At 40.6% G+C, this 19382-nt stretch overlaps 1 protein-coding gene across 2 annotated transcripts in view; it reads right to left on the bottom strand.

The window, feature by feature from the left end:
* Positions 1–19382, bottom strand: part of MAP3K7CL (MAP3K7 C-terminal like) — a 55876-nt gene that overhangs the window by 9843 nt on the left and 26651 nt on the right. For both annotated transcript variants that reach the window (XM_039237299.1, XM_039237300.1), the window contains exons 3-4: positions 12139–12200; positions 1886–2001 (exon numbers count right to left, since the gene is read on the bottom strand). In XM_039237299.1, the coding sequence (XP_039093230.1) occupies positions 1886–2001; positions 12139–12200 (178 nt within the window). The remainder of the gene's footprint in view (positions 1–1885; positions 2002–12138; positions 12201–19382) is intronic.

Below are 19382 nucleotides of genomic sequence, written 5' to 3'. Positions count from 1 at the left end.
GTTTTCCAGTGCCTTCTATCTGAGCAGTTTACAAATAAATACATAATTACCTGGGTTTTTTCTGCCTCAACATCATAGTTCATGCGTGCACACACACACACACACACACACACAGAAAGACACATTTATAGGTTATTGATTATCTACAAATTCTCCCTTAATTTCACCATGGGTCACTTTATTAGTAAGCTTCTTCAGTTCCTTTGAAAGAAACTTTTTTTGAGGACTCAGACTGTATGCACATTTGCAATCCGAGCCTTCCAGCCACCTTCTGAAAACTCTCAGACCAAAAAGTCTCAGATATACGAGAAGTTGTGTTTTTCTGATCTCCTCTTAAACATCTTTTAACCCTCTTTGCCCATAAGTACAGGTTTGATTTTACTTTTTTTAAAAAAATTTTTTAATTTTTTATTTATTTCTGAGAGAGAGAGAGTGAGCAGGGGAGGGTCAGAGAGAGAGGGAGACACAGAATCCGAAACAGCCTCCAGGCTCTGAGCTGGCGGTCAGCACAGAGACCAACGCGGGGCTCGAACCCACGAAATGTGAGATCATGACCTGAGCCGAAGTAGGACGCTCAACTGACTGAGCCACCCAGGCACCCCTGATTTTACTTTTGAAGCACAACACAGCAAGGCAGTGAGAAAAGGTTTGTTGACTGAGGTCTTAGAGTAAGTGCAAAGTCTGACCCCATAACCCTTATGGCTGCCCACCGTATCTTACAGTTCAACCACCATTTAAGGGAGGAGGGGGATCTTCCAAGAGTCCCAAGAACTTTATAAAATTTTCAAAACAAAATATATTTCACTCACTGACTTAAAACTAAGTAATAAATACATATCATGTATCAGTAAGAGGAAGAAGGGAGAAAAGTAGGGAGTTAAAGAATCAAAATAGGTTTTGATTATGGGTCACCACTCAACAAAAACAGTTTCAGCATCTTCAGAAATACAGTGGTGAGTAACACCTGACTCACCCTGCTTTCAGGGGTTCAAAGCCCTTAGTAGTTTCCCACGTAGTAGGAGACACAACTATTAATGAAAAGATCTCATGAATAAATGTGTAAGTGCAAACCTCCTAGTGCTAAAGTGGGAAGGTGTCTGATGCTTTGAAAGTATGAAAGAATGGGGGTCACTGGGGTAGACACTGGCAGAATCGAGTGCAGTTAAAAAGGATGAGAATTCTGACAGAAAAAGCTTAGTGTGAGTAAAATTAGAATGCTTTAATTAATTAATTAAATTAAAAGAACACCAAAGTTTCCTATAGCAGAACTGGAATGGTAATGGAAGCTATCAAGATAAAAAACTTCCTCGGGCTATTGGACTATAAAATGCTAATACGTATACATTATTCCAAAGATCTGTCTCAGTGGCTTCTTTACTTGACATGGGAACTCCCCCTGACTTCAGCATGGGTCATGATCTCATGGTTGGTTCGTAGGTTCGACCGTGTCAGGCTCTGTTCCAACAGCTCAGAGCGTGGAGCCTGCTTCAGATCCTGTGTCTCCCTCTCTCTCTGTCTCTCACCCACTCAGGCTCTGTCTCTCTCTGTCCCTCAAAAATAAATAAACGGTTAAAAAAAACTTAAAAAATAAAATAAAAGTGATTATTAAAAAATTAAGTTTGGGTGGGAAGTACTCCTGTTATTCATCTCAGTACTCCATAAAATAAAGCTTTGAATCCTCAGCAGTTCCATTTGGATCCTTTCTGTAATCAAACGTGATAAAAACATGAAAGTTGCCTAGTAACCTCTGAACCACAGAACGTCACTTGCACACATCCCTCCGTCTGACCCTCAGTGTTCACTCCCTTCCTTCCATGCACCTCCCCCAGTCCATGACCAGGAGACATCACGCAGAGGTGAGAGTCTTCGGGGGAACGGTACTTACTTCCTTTCCTCAAGCAGAGCGATTTCCTTTTTGACCTCATTGTATTCTTCTGCTATTTGGCAGTGCTGTTTGAACACCTGCATGGATTCCAGGGAGTCATGACAAGGCGGCAGAGGCTTCACAAACAAAAACAGGAAGAAATCAGTTCATTTCTTTGCATCGGAATGCATTATCAATGGTTTTGCTCTACTGATGTTCTTTAGAGAGAGATTTTTTGCATGAGAATAGCATCAGCAGTCACTATTGGACAGGGCCCGGTTGATTCTGCTCTACTGAAAATAGGGAGGTGGGCTGATATCCCCCACATTCATCTTCCAGTGTCGTTCTTGGGCAGTCTCAGGCCTGAGCCAGAGCCGGGAGGCTCATGACATGTCTATTATTTGCCATGCGTTGGAGTAAAAATAGGTCTTCTAATAATTCTGTACTTCTCCCCAGAAATCTTAAATTCTGCTTCAGAGAAGGGCAGTGGTGGGAAAATAGTTCAGCTGTCTGCTTTAATTACCCCTTACTTTCTGTTCCTGGACCCCAGAGGCATACTCCCATCCTGTAGAATGGAATAACCCTACAAGAAAGGCTCTCTTTTGAGAGACGCATCCAAACTGAAGAAATAATGCTGGACTGGAAATAAAGCTTGCAAGGATTAACAAACCCCATGAAAGACCGAACCCCAAGTAAAACAATGCTTGTAACATGTGAGTTCAAAGACAGCATGGATTCATGCCTTTATTTTTCTCCCATCTACAAGGAAACCAAAGACAAGCAGGGAAAGCCTGTAGACCCATAACATGTTGAAAATCCTACTTATTTCTAGGAAATATTTTTTATTTTGCACAGCTGGCATTCCCTGAGTTTATAATTCTAATTTCTAGTTAGCAACACATTATTGAAAACATTACCTTAAGGAACACTAGCTAATAGTCTTTTTTTTTTTTTTTTAAATGTTTTATTTATTTCTAGGAGAGAGAGAGAGAGAGAGAGAGAGAGAGCGTGAGCAGGGGAGGGTCAGAGAGAGAGGGAGTCACAGACTCTGAAACAGGCTCCAGGCTCTGAGCTGGCTGTCAGCACAGAGCCCGACGCGGGGCTCGAACCCACGAACCGCGAGATCGTGACCTGAGCGAAAGTCAGACGCTTAACCGACTAAGCCACCCAGGCGCCCGCTAATAGTCTTTTAAAGAGTTTTTTAATTACCCTTTTCAGTTATTTATAGAAAATGGTATATAAAATCTGAGAAATGCAAGTTCACTGTTAAACGGGCTCTTCAGTCTAATCCCTTTCTCACAATAGTCTGTATATATAAAGAATGTGTCTGACTAGGTCATATTTTCACTAATTGTATATTAGGAAACTGGGAAGTAATGCACTTCTTCCTGCTTGCTCCTCGCGTTATATTCTTCAAAGACAAAGATTTCTTTGGGTGTTCTATTTAGCAGCCTCACCCAGGATGTAATAAAAATTCTGTAAAGTTCTATAAAATCCTATAAAGCCTGACTGATAGATAAGATGACCCCTCCTATTTATCATGAGGCCTCTGAGTAGAGGTTTCTTAAAGGAAATAAAATTCGAAATAGATTTGCATAAAATTTACCTTCACGTGGATCATCTCCTATTTCTAAATTCATGGAAAATCTAATCATAATTACATTATGTAGTATTTTTCCCTACTTCCCCATAAACACATTCATAGCATAAACTCAAGCTGTTGGGACCATTACCCCCTTTCTTTATGGTAATAAATTGAAAAGTACTGCCCAGTAGTATTACAGTATAATGCACCCCATGAGACAAAGCTCTTGCCAAAGGAATTCAGAACTCCTGGCTCCTCTGGTCTATGTCCTAGAAATCACCACCCCCTCATCAATTTTCACCTGTTACCCTGGCAAATTACCAGGAATAACAGTAAGGAGAATGAAAACAATTTACTCCGGGCACCCTAGCCAAGTTGCTATTAAATCATCTGTGTCCTGTGTCCTTCCTGGAAGGCTCTAAGACTCTACGCATCCTATTTCCTGTCCTTACGAACATCACAGAAACTATATTCAGTCCATGACATAACTTACCACTGCTTGGAGGCCCCTGAGCCACAAATTCAGCATAGTTAACCTATGTGACAGCCCAAAGATTCTAGGACTCTGTGCAAAGGCTTTATGTCTTAAGAGGAAATAAATGAGAGTAGCCATGTAAAGGGAGAAATATTCTTTGATGCCATCATCAAAAAAGTAAAACTGAAAGTTACATACACAATTTTCTTAAGAACGGAGGGGTCTTTCTCCCCCTTAGCTTGATACCTTGCAATGCTTTTTATTAAGTGGGAAGTTTCTTGCTCTGTTCTTTTTTTACCAGCACTTCTTAATTGTGGGAAACTTGAACGTATTATGTATAGGTCGTGAGATCATGCTGTAAGGGTATTTGAGGATAGGGCGTCTTTCCGGATATATTCAATACCCTCACATGCTCGTAACAGGGTGATCATGCTACTTACACATAACGCTACTTTCAAGATTTCTCACAATTAAAAAAGGACAAGTCAAAAATAGTTAGTGCTCAGCATCTCAGGGCGTAAGAGAATGCCAGGTGCTACTTCAGCCTCTAGCTCCCACAAGCTCTGTCTTCTCCCAGCCTGGCATATAACTGGGCACCACTTCAAGTCCTCACAATTTGCATGAAAGAATTAAAGAACAATATCATTTGCTTTTTTTTTTTTTTTTTTTTTAAGCCAGGAGGGAAGTTATATTGCGTAACCCACTACAACATCGTAAAATCATTCCATTAGTCGCCAGGGGCCTGGGGGAGGGAGAAATGAGGCGTTGTTTAATGGGTATAGAGTTTCAGTTTTGCAAGAGGAAAAAGTTCTGGAGATTAGTTGCACAACAATGTAAATATGCTTAACATTATTGAACTGTACACTTAAAAATTACCAAGATGGAAAAATTTATGTTATGTGTTTTCACCAAAATTTTTAAAAAATTTAATGCAAAAAAAAAAAATTATCATTAGGTCTCTCCGCTATTCCTCACTCATCTAAGAATTGCGATGAAGAGTCGCTATCTGAAACTCACTTCATTTGCACCCAAATGCTCCTCTCTCCTTCCCAAATTTCTCTCCAGGGAGCTTAAAATTTCTCACCCCTCTATATCCAGCACCATTCACCACAAACCCTAAACATCAACCTCCCCCCCAAAAAACCAGCAGCAGGACCCACTGTCTTTAAAAGGCATCTGATGGTTATTCCAGGCGAAGAAACTCAGCAAAGAGTTTTTGAAATACATATGGTTCTCATCCCAACAGGAATTCTGGTGAATAAAGAGTTTTAAGATACTTAGGTTTATACCCCGTCCCCCAAAAATAGCAGAACTATAGGTAATGAGATGTTGTTTTGTATGACACAGAACACTGTCATTGTCTTATGATATAACATGTGTCTGTGCGTGTGTAGCATGATAAGGTCTTCACTTCGGGGGACTCTCTCTTACCTTCTTATAACCCCTCAAAATAAGAGACAATCTATGACCAACAGCATTCATTGAAGAAAATGCAAGTGTTTGTCTGAGGAAACCAATTTCTAAAATTCAAGCACAATAATAAGGCTTCCAGTGTAAAAATGGAGCTGTCGTAAGGCTTGTATCATGTGACATTTAAAACATTGACATTCATGAATTAATCAGCCATATGTGGGTTTAAGATCGGGCTTAACACATGTTCACACTGAAAACTAAACAATGTAAAAGTATACCGGTGGTAACCAAGTGAGAAAAGTCTTTTCGCTTCTTGGAATAAAAATTAACACATATTATTGCTTTAATTCTCATTGCTTAATTTTGACTATTCTCCTCCAAGAGGCTTTTGTAGTCATCATTCCGTGCTGGGAACAGGCGAGCAATAAATAAATGCTTCGTGTTGACAGTGAATTTCTATTCACATCAGGAGAAAAAAAAGTTTCTTTATTTTCTCCACAATTATGCTACATCTTCCCACACTCTGGATACACTTGTCCCACACTCTTGCCTGGAGAATGAAATATCGCACTCCAAAGACAAGGTATCCAAAGATACTTGATTTGAAAGTGGAAAGGTAAAGGTGTTCTTCATGTACCAGAGAATTCTGTGGGAATCACAGAAACAATTCTTCAGAGTCACTCAATGCCACGGTACTAGTGTTCTCACAATGCAGCCAGTTCTAAGAAGGTTAAATTAAGAGATTTTCCTAACAGCAACTCAAGCCAACTTTGAAACACATTTTTCCAAGACCCAGACTGGGGTTTGGATGAGGTCAGAGCCTGGGAGTGGGCTTTTCCTTCTCGCCTCCTTTCCTCCACCTCAGCCTCATCTGCTGCCTGTGGATGAAGATTGTAAGGGCTTTAAATGACACAAGCAATGTGAGTGAGCCACTACTCTCCCTGGTAGCCACCCCAATCAGCAGGACAGATTTAACAAGATGAAGTAAGAGAGAAACCACAAGCTCCTCTTCCAAGAATGCCGGCTTGAGCCACACCATCCCATCTCTGCTCTCTGCCCGGGTTTATAGTGAGCTCCCCCTGAAATGGACTCCGTCCTCTGGAAAGCGCCCCGTGGGAGAGGACCCAGCCAAGTATCTCTCCGCAAGGGCAAAGCCAACATAAGTGCTTCCGTTTTCTACTCGGTTTCTTCAAATACTACTGGCCCCATCCACCTCAAGAAATGTAAGAATTTAATTTTCCTCTCCCAGCTTCCCACACAGAAGATATATTTAGGAAGCTAAATATTCTACTGTTGCTGAGCAGATTTTTTATTTATTCCTTGAATCTCAGTGTTATCTTTATTAGGGGGAGGGGAAGGGGGAGGTATCTGGTTCAAATTTATGGTGCATTTTAATGTTCCAAAATTAACATATAATTTGTTAAAGCTAAATGGAAAAACATAGGATTAATTGCAATTTTGGAAAACTCTGTTATCTTAGAATTTAAAATATTTAAAAAACTTTTTTGGGGTTATTTATTTTTGAGAGAGAGAGAGAGCAAGGAGGGGAGGAGCAGAGAAAGAGAGGGAGACACAGAATCTGAAGCATGCTCCAGGCTCTGAGCCGTCAGCACAGAGCCTGACATGAGGCTCAAATTGAACTCACGGACTGACGACCTGAGCCGAAGTTGGACACTTAACCAATTGAGTCACCCAGGAAGCCCTACAATAGTTTAAGAATTGACATTTCTATATTATCTACATTATAGTCAGAGTCAACACTAGCAATTTTATTGCATATCTTATATAACACTGAGAAGGATATTGAAGTCATTTTTATTAATGTAAGCAATATTAAAGAGAGAGGTAACTCAAGAGTGTCTCAGACTTTTCCAACAAGGCATCTTGTTGCATGGCTCCTGGGATTCTCAAAAGAAAAAGTAAAGCTACCATTATAAAGCTCCAGGATATCTGTGTATATTTTCTGTGTGGTCATAGCAGCCAACAGATAACTCTATAAAAGTTTCCAACATGTGTATGAGAGAAAATGCAGACATGTTCAGTGTTTTCTATGGGATTATTTCTTAATTGCATTTCCAGGTGGATGTTCAAGACCAGTGTAGCAGAATTCTGGAATGCTAAGACTTCTCCATGTTTTCTCATTTTCCTTTCCAAGATCTCAAGCAATATACTGATGCAAGACCCAAAAGAAATTTCAGAAGAGACTGCTCGGATAACAAGATATTACGGCACACAACTGGAGCTCGGAAATTGTTTATTTGTGGAGGTGACATCAGTTTCTGGACTTACCAGACTCTGTCTGAGAAAAGGCAAGTTCAGTGTGTACCACGGAAACACCTGTCACCGTCTTCTCAGATTAGATGGGAGGACTTTAGGAAGGATTGAGGCTATTGCTCAATTTGACTTAAAAAAAAAAAAAAAAAGGCGTATTGTTTTCCAAGTACCTTAGCTTAATGAAACAGAGAGAGCATCAGAACCTCTATCCCTGACTCAAAAATCCAAAAAGATGCTTCTCTTCTCATTTTGTACATATAAAGATAAATTACCAATTCTTAAATACATCATTCAAAAAACGATTTCACTAGAGAAGAAAATTAACATTAAGTGAGCAAATCATTTTCCCAAGCGCTGTGTTATATCTACTCATTATCACATTTAATTCCCATAAAAGCAATGTGAGATCGATAGTGCTGTCTCCACTTTGCAGTTCAGAAAAGTGAGGTTTAGAGAGAGTAAATAATATCAATCACGAAACTGGTAGGTGTGGGGGTAAGATCCAAACTGAAGACAACCTAATGCGGATACCCATGTTCCAGCCCTTGTAAGTCCCATAAGGCAGTTGTTACAATGTACCTGTTAGCATGTTCCCTGCCTGATTATAAAAGCATATTCTTTGTTCCAATGCGCTTAAGACCATATTACAGCTTAGCTTTGGTTCATCTACAGGTCAAACGATGATCTCCGCAGCATAACAACATGTGTAAATTTTAAGACAAATATGGTGCTGACTCACACCATCCTTCAGAACAAAGAAGGAGGTCAGGCATTACTTCTTTTTCAAATAGAAGGAAACCAACACCTAAAGAAAAGTAGTGATTTTTCATTCATTCTTAGAAGCAGACCTAGAATTGAGCCTCTTTTCCTTGGACTGGGTGTGCTATACCCGCTCTGCCCAAATACTGCCTCTAATAGGCATAGAGAATTTAGAAACCAAGTTCCAGGAAAGGAATCCGCATAAAATAGAATCAAGCTACCCGCAGCCCTCGGGCTGAGGCCTAAAGCCCACAAATGAACATTATAAAGAGATGTTCATTTTAACACCTACCTTACCCCCAAAGTCTCTTGCCCAACATTTTGCATTAATAGAGACATCAAGAGAAATGTTTGTCACTGCTATTCTTGCACAGGGCTTTTTTTGGCTTCTGTGAAAATAGAAGCCACACGAATTACATGCTCAAACATGTCCACATTCTTGGCAAAGCAACAGAAAAATCTAGGGGGTCAAACTGGTGATAGAGTATCTACCAAAGAGATACTTTATAGCTCCATTTTATAAACAACACAAGAATGTGTAATGGATATCAGAAAGTCAGAGCAGATCTTGCAAGGTTATTCTATAACCAAGCTGTGACAACCTTGCGCACCAGAAACAAAAGATCTCTACCTATCAAAGTAATTTAAGTAGGCTGTAGGTTTCACAGAAGGTGTAAGGGAAAGAAATCTACCTAGATTCAGAATCCGAAATCTAGTCAGAAATAGAAAATTTATTTAGAGCAAAATTTGACCTCAGGTTTCTCATCTCGAAAGTGGAGGCAGAAAAGCTCACACGATCGTGGCAAGGCTCCAGTGAGATTATTTGCGGGGAAGCATCCCTGGCCTAGCGATGCTCGGTGTGCGTGGCAGGATTTAAATCTGAGACTCTGCAGAGAGTAGGGCCGGCAATAATCACCTGGCATCATTTAGTTTTCATTTGGCAAGTTTTTAAGCCTCCTGTGGAGATAATCAAGAGTCAGTTTATCCTCAAGCAAATAGTGACAACCACAAGACGCTTCATATTCCTTTGTAACCTAACTTTTATTCTTCCATAGAGGATTATGATGGTGGGTAAAATTCCAGCAGCCATTACTATGTGATGAAAGCGCACGACACTGACTGTGAAGACGGCCTGCTCTGCAGAATGGATTGTGCCTTTCGTACATAAAGCATTTTCATTGCTTTCAATACAGAGACTTCCTGCTGCAGAATGGCTTAAATTTATATGCCCCGGCTAAGCATGGAAAGAAGAGGTAATTTCCCGTGTGAGCTTTCCCCTCTCCATCCCCACTGTCTTCTTTTTTAGTCATTTGTGCTCTGGAGACAGAATAAAGGTAGCAGGCAACAGCCCCAGACAGAGGCAACCCTAACCAAATGGCTTGAGAATTGGCAAATGTTCATAACGAACTCAATCATATTCTTTACCCAACAAACAAGTGCTTACTTAAATGATTTTAGGTATAAATCTAGGAATATTCCCTCCATTCATGAAGGCTTAAATAATACCATATTTTAAGGGTTGGGGATGGAGGGGGATCAAAACCCAGGAGTCAGAAAGCAGCTTCTCACCTGCTTAACTTGTTAAGGATCGATGAAGATGAAACAGTTTCATTGGATTAAGATAATTAAATAGACTTAATTGCTAATATATGTCAAATGGAATTAAAACCATAAAATCCAAATGGATCTTGTGAGGCTTTAACAGAAAAACTGTCTGCAGAATTGCCAAGGGTGCCCTGAATCCTGTGAAGAATGATCCGTGAGCCAGGGAAAACCATTAATGTTCCCAAAGGGAAAAAAAATTGTCAATACAAAAAAGTAGAATTAATGATCTGTAGTTTGATAGAGGAACCAGAACCTGGATATGCATTTACGGTTTTATTTCCAAAATATGTTTTATATAACTCCCATGATAATAAACTAGCTTTGAGGTGATAGTAAAATAAAGGAGAAAAAACTGGGACTGGGGGTCGGGAGATTTAGTTATTATCTTACAATCCCAATACTCCCACCAGCAGCACAAACACAGCCCTCCTGTGAGGACAGAATCTAAGCAACGAATGTTCTATGTGTTGTGGAGCATACCAGACAGAAAAGCAGGAGAGCTGAGTTGTTCTCCCTGGTGAAAAGAAGCCATGTTGGGGGATATGGTTAGCTATCAGGAACTGGGAGAGCTGGGTTGAAGATCCTGCATGGGGAGGTGGAAAGGTGGGGGGGGGGAGGGGTAAGATGGAGGAGATAAGATGGCTGATAGTGGCAGAGGAAATTTTAGAGAGAATAGAGACAACCTTCAGTAATCTCTGTATAACTGATACTGTTCTGTTGAGTGGGCTTTCTACCAGAGGGCTGCAACAATGCCCAGGACTGTGGCAGAGGTGAGAATGAGGACTCCTCACAGCTAGTCACATCTGAGTCATGCTGGCTTGCTTTTTCAGAGAGCACTCCAGTCCTGGAGCACCAGCTCTTCCTTTCGGACGTGGTTACTTCCAGGTTTTTAACTCAGTGCTGTGGATTGAGATAAGAACCAGAGCCAAGAGAGAAGGATGTTACGTTGGGTTTGCATAAGGGCTTTTCCCACCTTGATCAAGGGCTGGGCAGGACCAGGGCTCCCAAACACGAATGACTTCAGGATGCCAGTCACACCCACGAATGGGAAAAGCTGCTAGGTGTTAAGACAAGGGGAATATCACGCCTGTTGCGAAATGGAGGTGGCAGACCCCTCATAAAGGCTTTCAAAATCAATGCTTAGAGAAAAAAAAAGTAAAGATTAAGCAAATGTCTACATGCGGGATTCAAGACCCCTATTAACTTGTCTAAATGTAACTGTGAAGTGAGGCACTCAAGAGACCGTTTGACCCAAGGCTAGTATCCAAGTATTTCAGGCAGAAAGCCATCTTTGCCTGGAATCACCATATGTCATCTAAAGAAAATTGAAATGTCACAAATTAACTCCTTTCAAATAACTCTGGTGTCTTAAAATGGGGTCCTTTTGATAGATCATCCATAAACTATGCACAAGAAATATTTTTCTCCTGGATCAAACCAGACAGTATTCAGAATGTTTAACTTAAAACAATTATATTTTATTAAAAGTTGTCAGGGGCACCTGGGTGGATCAGTCGGTTATGCGTCTGACTTCGGCTCAGGTCATGATCTGATGGTTCCTGAGTTCTAGCCCCGCATCGGGCTCTGTGCTGACAGCTCAGAACCTGGAGCCTCTTTCAGATTCTGGGTCTCCCTCTCCCCACTTGCACTCTGTCTCTCTCTGTGTCTCAAAAATGAATAAATGTTTTAAAAAATTAAAAAATAAAAAAGGTTGTCAGAGGAGTGGAGAGGGATTGGGGGTGGAGGAGAGAAAGGAAGATTATTCTGAAATCTTCCCCACTCCCCCACCCCATGACAAGTCACCTCTGCACAGTTTATCACTAAATCACCAATTCAAAATGGGTCACCACTGCAATGACACAGAGATATTCGCAGCAAAGGAAAGCAGGTACCAGTCTGTTCCCAGGCTCCAGAATTCCTTAAGCTCCTTAGAAGCTTACTTACACTGTACAAACTTGATCTTCTGGTGCTATAGCTAGATACCTAGCCAAGGACACTGCTTGAGAGTTGCATGACTTTGGAGCTCTAGAAATGCAAGCCTTCATGACTTGAAAGCTCCCTGCTCTGTCTCCAAGTCAGTCTTTTTCAATTAGGCCATTTGTCCATTCATTATATTTTGTGAAACTAAAGAGGAAAAAAGAAAGACTCTGGAAATATCCTTACCTGCAGCTGCTGGTCTAATTCTGGAAAGACCAGAGGAATGGAGTCCTCAGGAGGTGTATCATCTAAAACAGGAAAATAAAATGATTCTTCACTATAGAGCTCTTTCTCTCGTGAGAGATGCCCTGCTCTTCCCATCTTTAGGCTTGGGTGATGTATATTTTCATCACTTCCGGTGGGGACAGATAGAAAACAGAAGACAATTTTGCTCATCTTTAGTACAAACAGATGCATGGAGAGCATCGTTGGCCTGACCAAAATTTTGCAAACAAATATCAGAATCCTCAAATGTTCAGTCTGGTAACTCTACAATTAAGAAATATTGCTTGTCCTTCAATATTCTCATGTGAGCCAAAACCAGATTACATGGTATGCAGGAAAGTGTTTTAACAAGGTGCTAATGAGGTGACCAAGACAACCTCAATGGGACAGAAGAATGTGTTGGTGAAAAATAGAAGTTCTACTCTGAGGTGGCAAGCTTTGATGCCCTTACCACAAACCACCACCACCAGGCAGTTAACCAGAGCCTGTTCTGGGTTACAGTGGATAACAGGCGGCAACCTTGTCAGAGCATTTTTTCTCAACACACCAGGCGGTGGTCTCCCCTAAACCCCAGATCACTGCCTTGTTGGGGGAAAGCCTGAGTCCAACACAGGGCTTGAACTCGTGAGATTGTGACCTGAGCTGATATCAAGAGTCAGGCACTTAACCAATTGAGCCACCCAGGTGCCCCAAAATGTGATGTTCTATGTGAACAAGAGCAAGTGATACAGACCAAACCCAGTGCAGGAACAAGTCTTCTCTCCCCACTCTTTGATAACATAGTCCAGCGCAAAATGGAGCTCCTGCCTTCTAGGCACTACAATTCTTTGAAGATATCAAAGATGATTACCAGAAAGATCATTCAAACAAGGACAGTGTTTGCCTCTGCCAAACACCTCAAGGGTCACAACAATTAACAGTCGCTGGTAAATTTTAGCCAAGAGTGGTAGAATAATACTCCCACTTAACACTATTCAGCTTCCCAGAGGAAGTAGAAATGGGGAAATCCTCCCAAGACCCTTGCTGCTGGCTGGAGGATTAAGTCAAGAGGACACAAGGGGGCCCAATCTTCAGGCCCTTTGAGTGCTCTCTTCTTACTCAGAATGACTTCTGCCAAATACCCCGGCTTTTTAATCTGCAAAGAATTGGACAAAAGACAGAAATATTGACTTGTTGCTATGGTACAGGTAGCCTTCATTATAAAACCTACAGTTTGTAAAACTGATTTTGGTCTAAGGTGCACTTAAATTTACTTCAATAAAATCTCAATAACCCAGACATCTTGATTATGTCAGTGCACTGAGTTCAAGGCCAGAGCAATTTGGCATGGGTACATATTATACTTTGGCATCCCAATCCTAATAATCAGAGATGAACAAGCACTCATTAAAGGAGGAACCACTTCCATAAGGTACCAGAATAGACAGTGCCTTCTAGAATTCTAAAAGACAGCCAGGAATGGAGTTCAAGGCTTCCTGGGATTTAATCCACCTTGCTCCCTGTGAAGTCACACTCCTTCCTGCTCAATCACAAAAAAGAAGAAAGTTATTCAATTGCTTTGCTATGGTAAAGTAAATAGCAAATACTGGTATGACCCGGAATTAGTAAAGGGCATTAGAGAAATCTGTGTCATTATCTGCAGTTAAACCGTGGCACTTATATGTAACCATGTTGACATTTTTGCAGATTAACATTTAAGATTGAATTTCTTGAGTTCAGAAACAAAGTCTAATTAACTGACATAGAAACACGTAATGGATGTTGCAATGACAAGCAAAATAAAAATAAGACTTTGGTTAAACAATGGGTTCAAGGTTGATGAATCCAAGCAGGAAATGGCAGCGGAAATAAGAAAACCAAAGACAGATGTAAAGACACAAATGAGTCTGAAAGCCAGTCCTGTATTCCGCTGCCTGATGCCATCTGGTTTTGCTGGCACTCCTGCAGCCAGAGATTTCAGGGCTTGCGAAGCTGCTTGCATAGCTGCCCTGAGTTGATGTGTGGTGTGTTTACTTTTAAACAGTGGCTGCCTTCTTTGACTGGTTTTAAAAATAGGCAAATATTCTAAAAGCAGAATGATGAATCACACGATTGGGCCAAAAGGAAAGAAGGAAAATGACTCAGGCAGACTAGTAGCACAGCTGTTCCACAAAACATTTGGCCAAATCGTTGTAAAACATTTTGACGGTGATATTGGATCGGAGTTCCTGAGAGCAGTTAAGTTTGTTTTGACGATTCCAGAAGAACAAAGTGGACTGTACAGTAGCTATATGAGAGACCCTCTCTCTGGCAAGTTTGGCTTGTTTTCTTTGTTTGTTTGGTTTTTGTTTTTGAAAAAAAAGGAAAGTGTTTCACTAGCTATGCTTATAATATGACAAAATCAGAATGCAAGTACATTTTTATTAAAATATATTTGTTTACCAAATAGTTATTGAATGCCTGTTACGGGCTGGACAGCAACTAAGGCTGTATGCTAAATTGACAAATGGTTTTTTCATATTCTTTAATGTGTTATTATTTTAAAAATAATTCATTTTCAGAATGCTACGGTGGGCTTAATGGACCCAGTAAAATGTAGCCTAAGGAATTTTTAAAGAAGGAAATATAAGGGAAGGAATCTAAAGGAATTCTAAAGGAATTTTTTTTTTTTTTGATAAGCAGATGTTCGCTCCCTGTTTTGCAAACACAATGTGACTAAGTCAATGGTACTTAAGATAGTACTTTCTTACTGGTATCCCAACCATTATGACATGCCATAGTACATTTTATGATGGGCTCGCCTCAGCATCTATCGAACAGCTGTTGAGCTAGCTGCCTTTGAGGTTATTCTGTTTCAGATTTCCTTAAGTTGTCTTCTCAGTGTTTCTCCATGAATCAGATAAGTGGGACCGAGTGGGTCTGTAAATCCAAATCCTCACTATTATTTAGCAATGCAAGCTATGTGGTCAGAGTTTTCAGAGAATGCTGGCGCTGAAAGGGGCTAAGCCATCATCCACTCCAGAACTTGGTGGAGAGCAAAGGACAAGGGCCCCCAAAAGAAAGGAGTCTCCTAAGATTAAGGGGTGTTCCCCAGTGGACAGCCTATGCTACTCTGCTTTTCTTCACTTTCTGGTCTGTGGGTTCCCAGACTTTCATATTTCATGCGACAGTGAAATTTTCCTCAAAACATTTGGAATCATGCCTTCGAGTGTCCAGCTTTTTATTCAGCAAGTGAAGATGGCTCAAAATAACTACCTATCATTAGTATCTCTTTATGACAGAGAGAACATTTTAGTTCCCAAATCTCAAGACGAAAATAATCGTAGAAGAATGTCCATTATATTGGATAAATTTAGCGTTAGAGACAGAAGCAAACACACACACCAAAACACTTCACTGCCGGGTCCTTATTTCTTTTGTTTCACATCAGAGAAGTGAAAACTATACCAAAGCCAGACCAGGTCTGCAAAGCAGCATTTGAGAACCATTGTTCGAGGCAGTATCTTGACTGGACTTTGGAATCAATTACCTCCTCCGCCCACTGTGCTCTGGGCACCATCGGAGGCAGATCCTTGGTAGGAAGAGTCTAGACTTCCACACAGAGGAGACCTCAGGACAGAGATAAACCATGCTCAGAGGACACTCCCAAGCCCCACTCTCCTCCCCAACCAAGAGGCAGCCTTGTCCAGAATCCATTCTACCTGACTTCATTCTCTGCAGTCAGAGCTGGCTCCCTGGGCATGTGTCCATGTAGACACACAGAGCCCTTCCCCCAGGTGGGCCCTGCTCCTGGCTCAGTGTTCTAGTCAGAGTACTTGAAATTCTCAATCATTTTTGGACAAGTAGCCCTGTCCTTTTCACACTGTGTCTCTGTAAATTGTGTAGCTATTGTGCCCGTGAGTGTCATGGAGATCATCCTACAGGGCACCAGGGACAAACTTACATTGAAGAGGCAAGTGAGTTTGGGCAATGGGTACATGTGCCAAGGCTCATGCAAAAATTTTCCTGGAACCGTTTGCCTGTGAAGGCCCCTAACCACTAACGGCAAAGAGGGTCAGTGCAACACTCTGTGGGACTCAGGTCAGCCACCTTTTAACTTAAACAATGCACATAATCTCTTGGAGACTTGGTTTCTTCTCTGCAAAATGGGCATGATATTCCCTGCCTCAAGAACGTGTTAGTAGTAAAGGAATGCATATGTCAATTCATTTAGCCTAAAGCCTGGTACCTAGGAAATAATCAGTAATAATAATGAATGCTTAATATAACTGAGTTTACTTTCTCTGTTCCTTTTCACCATAAACCCAACCAAAAGGGTAATGGGGGGCAAGGCACCTGTGTGTGGATATGTACATATGAGAGTATGTGTATGACAGTGGGGGTTGAAGGCATTGTTCTTCATTTGAATAATACAGACAGTAGGCAGAGTGGGAATCGTTGCTTCTGAATACTTAGTTATCCCCACACCAGTTAGGAGAGATTTCCCTAGTGCAGCCACAACCTCACGTCTCATGGTTTCCTTCTTCATGTAACTCAGAGTTTAAGAAATGTTTCCCTTTTACTTCCCCATGAGAGCAAACACTTTCTTTATGAAATATTAGCTTAAAAAATGTATTCATGAAACACCTTTGAGTACTTTCATTTTAAATCTAAATCAAGATTCATATTTTATTTTTAGAAATAAGTGATATAAGCTTGTCAACTCACAATTCTAACATATAAAAAAAACTTTTTTTAAAAAAATCTATATACCTTGCTTCTTGTCAGAGGATCACATTGTTGTAAGAAATCTCAAAAGCTTTTGAAACTTTGCTTCCTGCTTGTTAAACATGAGAGACGTGAATCCTTTAATACACATCAGATTTTTCAGGACCCAGAAAATTAAAAGGACAGATATGGATGTGGACGCAGGCCGTGATTTGGTGTGATATCTAGCGGATTGCCAATATAATTAATAGTAATCATCATATCACCTCAACCAGTACCTCTAATTATGAGGCAAACAAGATCATACATCAGATAGACTGAAATTTCTCCACACAGAGAGATCTGATTCAGCTTAAAGGCAGGTTTTTAGATTTCTTAGAAACATTCATCTAGCCACTATTATTGTAGTTCTTATCAATTTATTCTTTTATAAGAATAGTTTTACTTATTTACCTTAAAAGAAAAAATTTGCTTCAGAAAGAATGTGTTGGAAGTATTATTTATTCCTCAGCACACCACCAAATAAAACATACCTCTACTTTTCTTCTTTCCTACTCTATAAAAGCAAATCAGAGCTAAGCTTTCTCCATTTCCTAGGACTATTGAGGAAGTTCTTTGCTGTCAGAAATAATCATGCCCTCCAATCATTTGGAGGACATCTCATGGATCCTGCCTCCAAATGGGTGATAAAGGAAAAACAGCCCCAAGGGCCTGTCTTTGAATCCCTTCCTACTATTTATTAACTGCTTGATTTGAGGCAAGTCACTTAATCTCCCTTTGTCAATGGTCCACATCTGCAAAATGGGTCTAATAACATCTCCCCACAGAGTTGGTCCAGTCTAAATGGACGAGAGGATACAAGTAAAAGCATCTAGGTACTCAATAAACATTGACTGACTTTCTGCCCTTTGTGGCCTTAAGCAACAGATACCAACCAATAAATCCAACTGGATCTCAAAGAACCTTCAAAGAACTCAAATGATTCTTTGAACTCAAAGGACCCAAAATGATTGCAGATATTGTATTGTTGATTTTATAGTATTTGGTGATTACGTTTCGACCATGGTTCTCAATTTTGTGCTTTGTAAAAGATGTAAAAATAGGAGACCCCACTCCCACCAACCGATGAGGGATTTTCAACTGCTTGTTGTCACAGTGGCGTGTGGAGGCAGCTTTGGAAGTAGGGTCAGAGTTGGGAAAGGTGACATCAAAGAGTTCAAAGTCTCTCTCAGCCACTATTTTCCCAAAGGCCATCCTCACCTCATTGGCTGGCAAAACTCCAGGGGGATTCCATGTCCTTATTGCTTTTGTTTTACACAGAGAAGTGAAAACTTCATCAGAGACCAGGTCTGCAAAGCAGCTTTGAGAACTTCTGCTCCAGACAACATCTTGACTGCACTGGGGGTAGAGCTCAAGGGTAGAACATTTGACTGGAGCAAAATCTTGACTGGACTTTGGAAACAATTACCTCCCCCTCCCACTGTGCTCTCCATTCTGGGCCTAATTAGAGGCAAATCCTTGACTTCCTACCAATTCCCCTGTGGATTTGCAAAACAAACAAACAAACAAAAACACAGTGAGAGAGACTTTTTTTTTTAAATTAAACTTCAATATTCATTTAAAATTTAGTGTGAATGAGGTTTTCCAGAGTCCGTTGAACAAGGACTGAGAGCTTGGAGGAAAGAGAATTCAGGAAATACTAGAGCCCTGAGAAGGGAGAGGAAATAATACCCAAAGGAACCACAGATAGAAAGTGTTGAACAAAAGCAATGATGACAACAGACACTTCCCTGCATCACAATTCTGCTGAGAACCAATTCTGCACGTGCACACTACACAGTCACACAACGCCCAGTTAAATTAGATGCAACGGGAGCTATTTCCGCTGCTCTGCACAATTCCGGCTGCCACACAAACATAGGTGAGAATAGTGTTACTTAAAAGAGACATCAACAGCATGGGTCTTGTAGTTTTTAAACTAAATGCCATATGATAAATTTATACCCAGATAAGAAAAATTCTAATAGCTTGAAAGAATTTTTTTTAATGCTTGTTTATTCTTGAGGGAGAGAGAGAGAGACAGAATGTGAGCAGGGTAAGGACAGAGAGAGAGGGAAACACAGAATCTGAAGCTTGTTCCAGGCTCTGAGCTATCAGCACAGAGTCTGTCATCAAACTCACAGACTGCACGATCATGACCTGAGCCAAAGTCAGACACTTAACCAACTGAGCCACCCAGACACCCCACTTGAAAGAATTTTTTAAAAACAAAATGTGAAAGGTACTATGTTGGGCTGATACTAGCGTCCTTGACTCTTTCTAAAAAAAAAATAAAAACAACAACAACAACAAATCCCAAAGTCAAGGGTTAAATTCATGCTTGAATGTATCAGATTTCATAGCTTGACTGAAATAAAGAAAACTCTCAAGTAATGAGCATGAAATCCTCATGTCAGTCCAAGTCTAAGTTTTCTCCAATTGGAGAAGCTCCAGTGATTCTCTAATAACCCAAGAGATGG

The sequence above is a fragment of the Hyaena hyaena genome, unplaced genomic scaffold, assembly GCF_003009895.1.
Source record: "Hyaena hyaena isolate Hyena2069 unplaced genomic scaffold, ASM300989v1 scaffold_122, whole genome shotgun sequence".
Taxonomy (NCBI): Eukaryota; Metazoa; Chordata; class Mammalia; order Carnivora; family Hyaenidae; genus Hyaena; species Hyaena hyaena.
The sequence above is the reverse complement of the archived record's forward strand: the minus strand, read 5'-3'. Positions and strand labels throughout refer to the sequence as shown.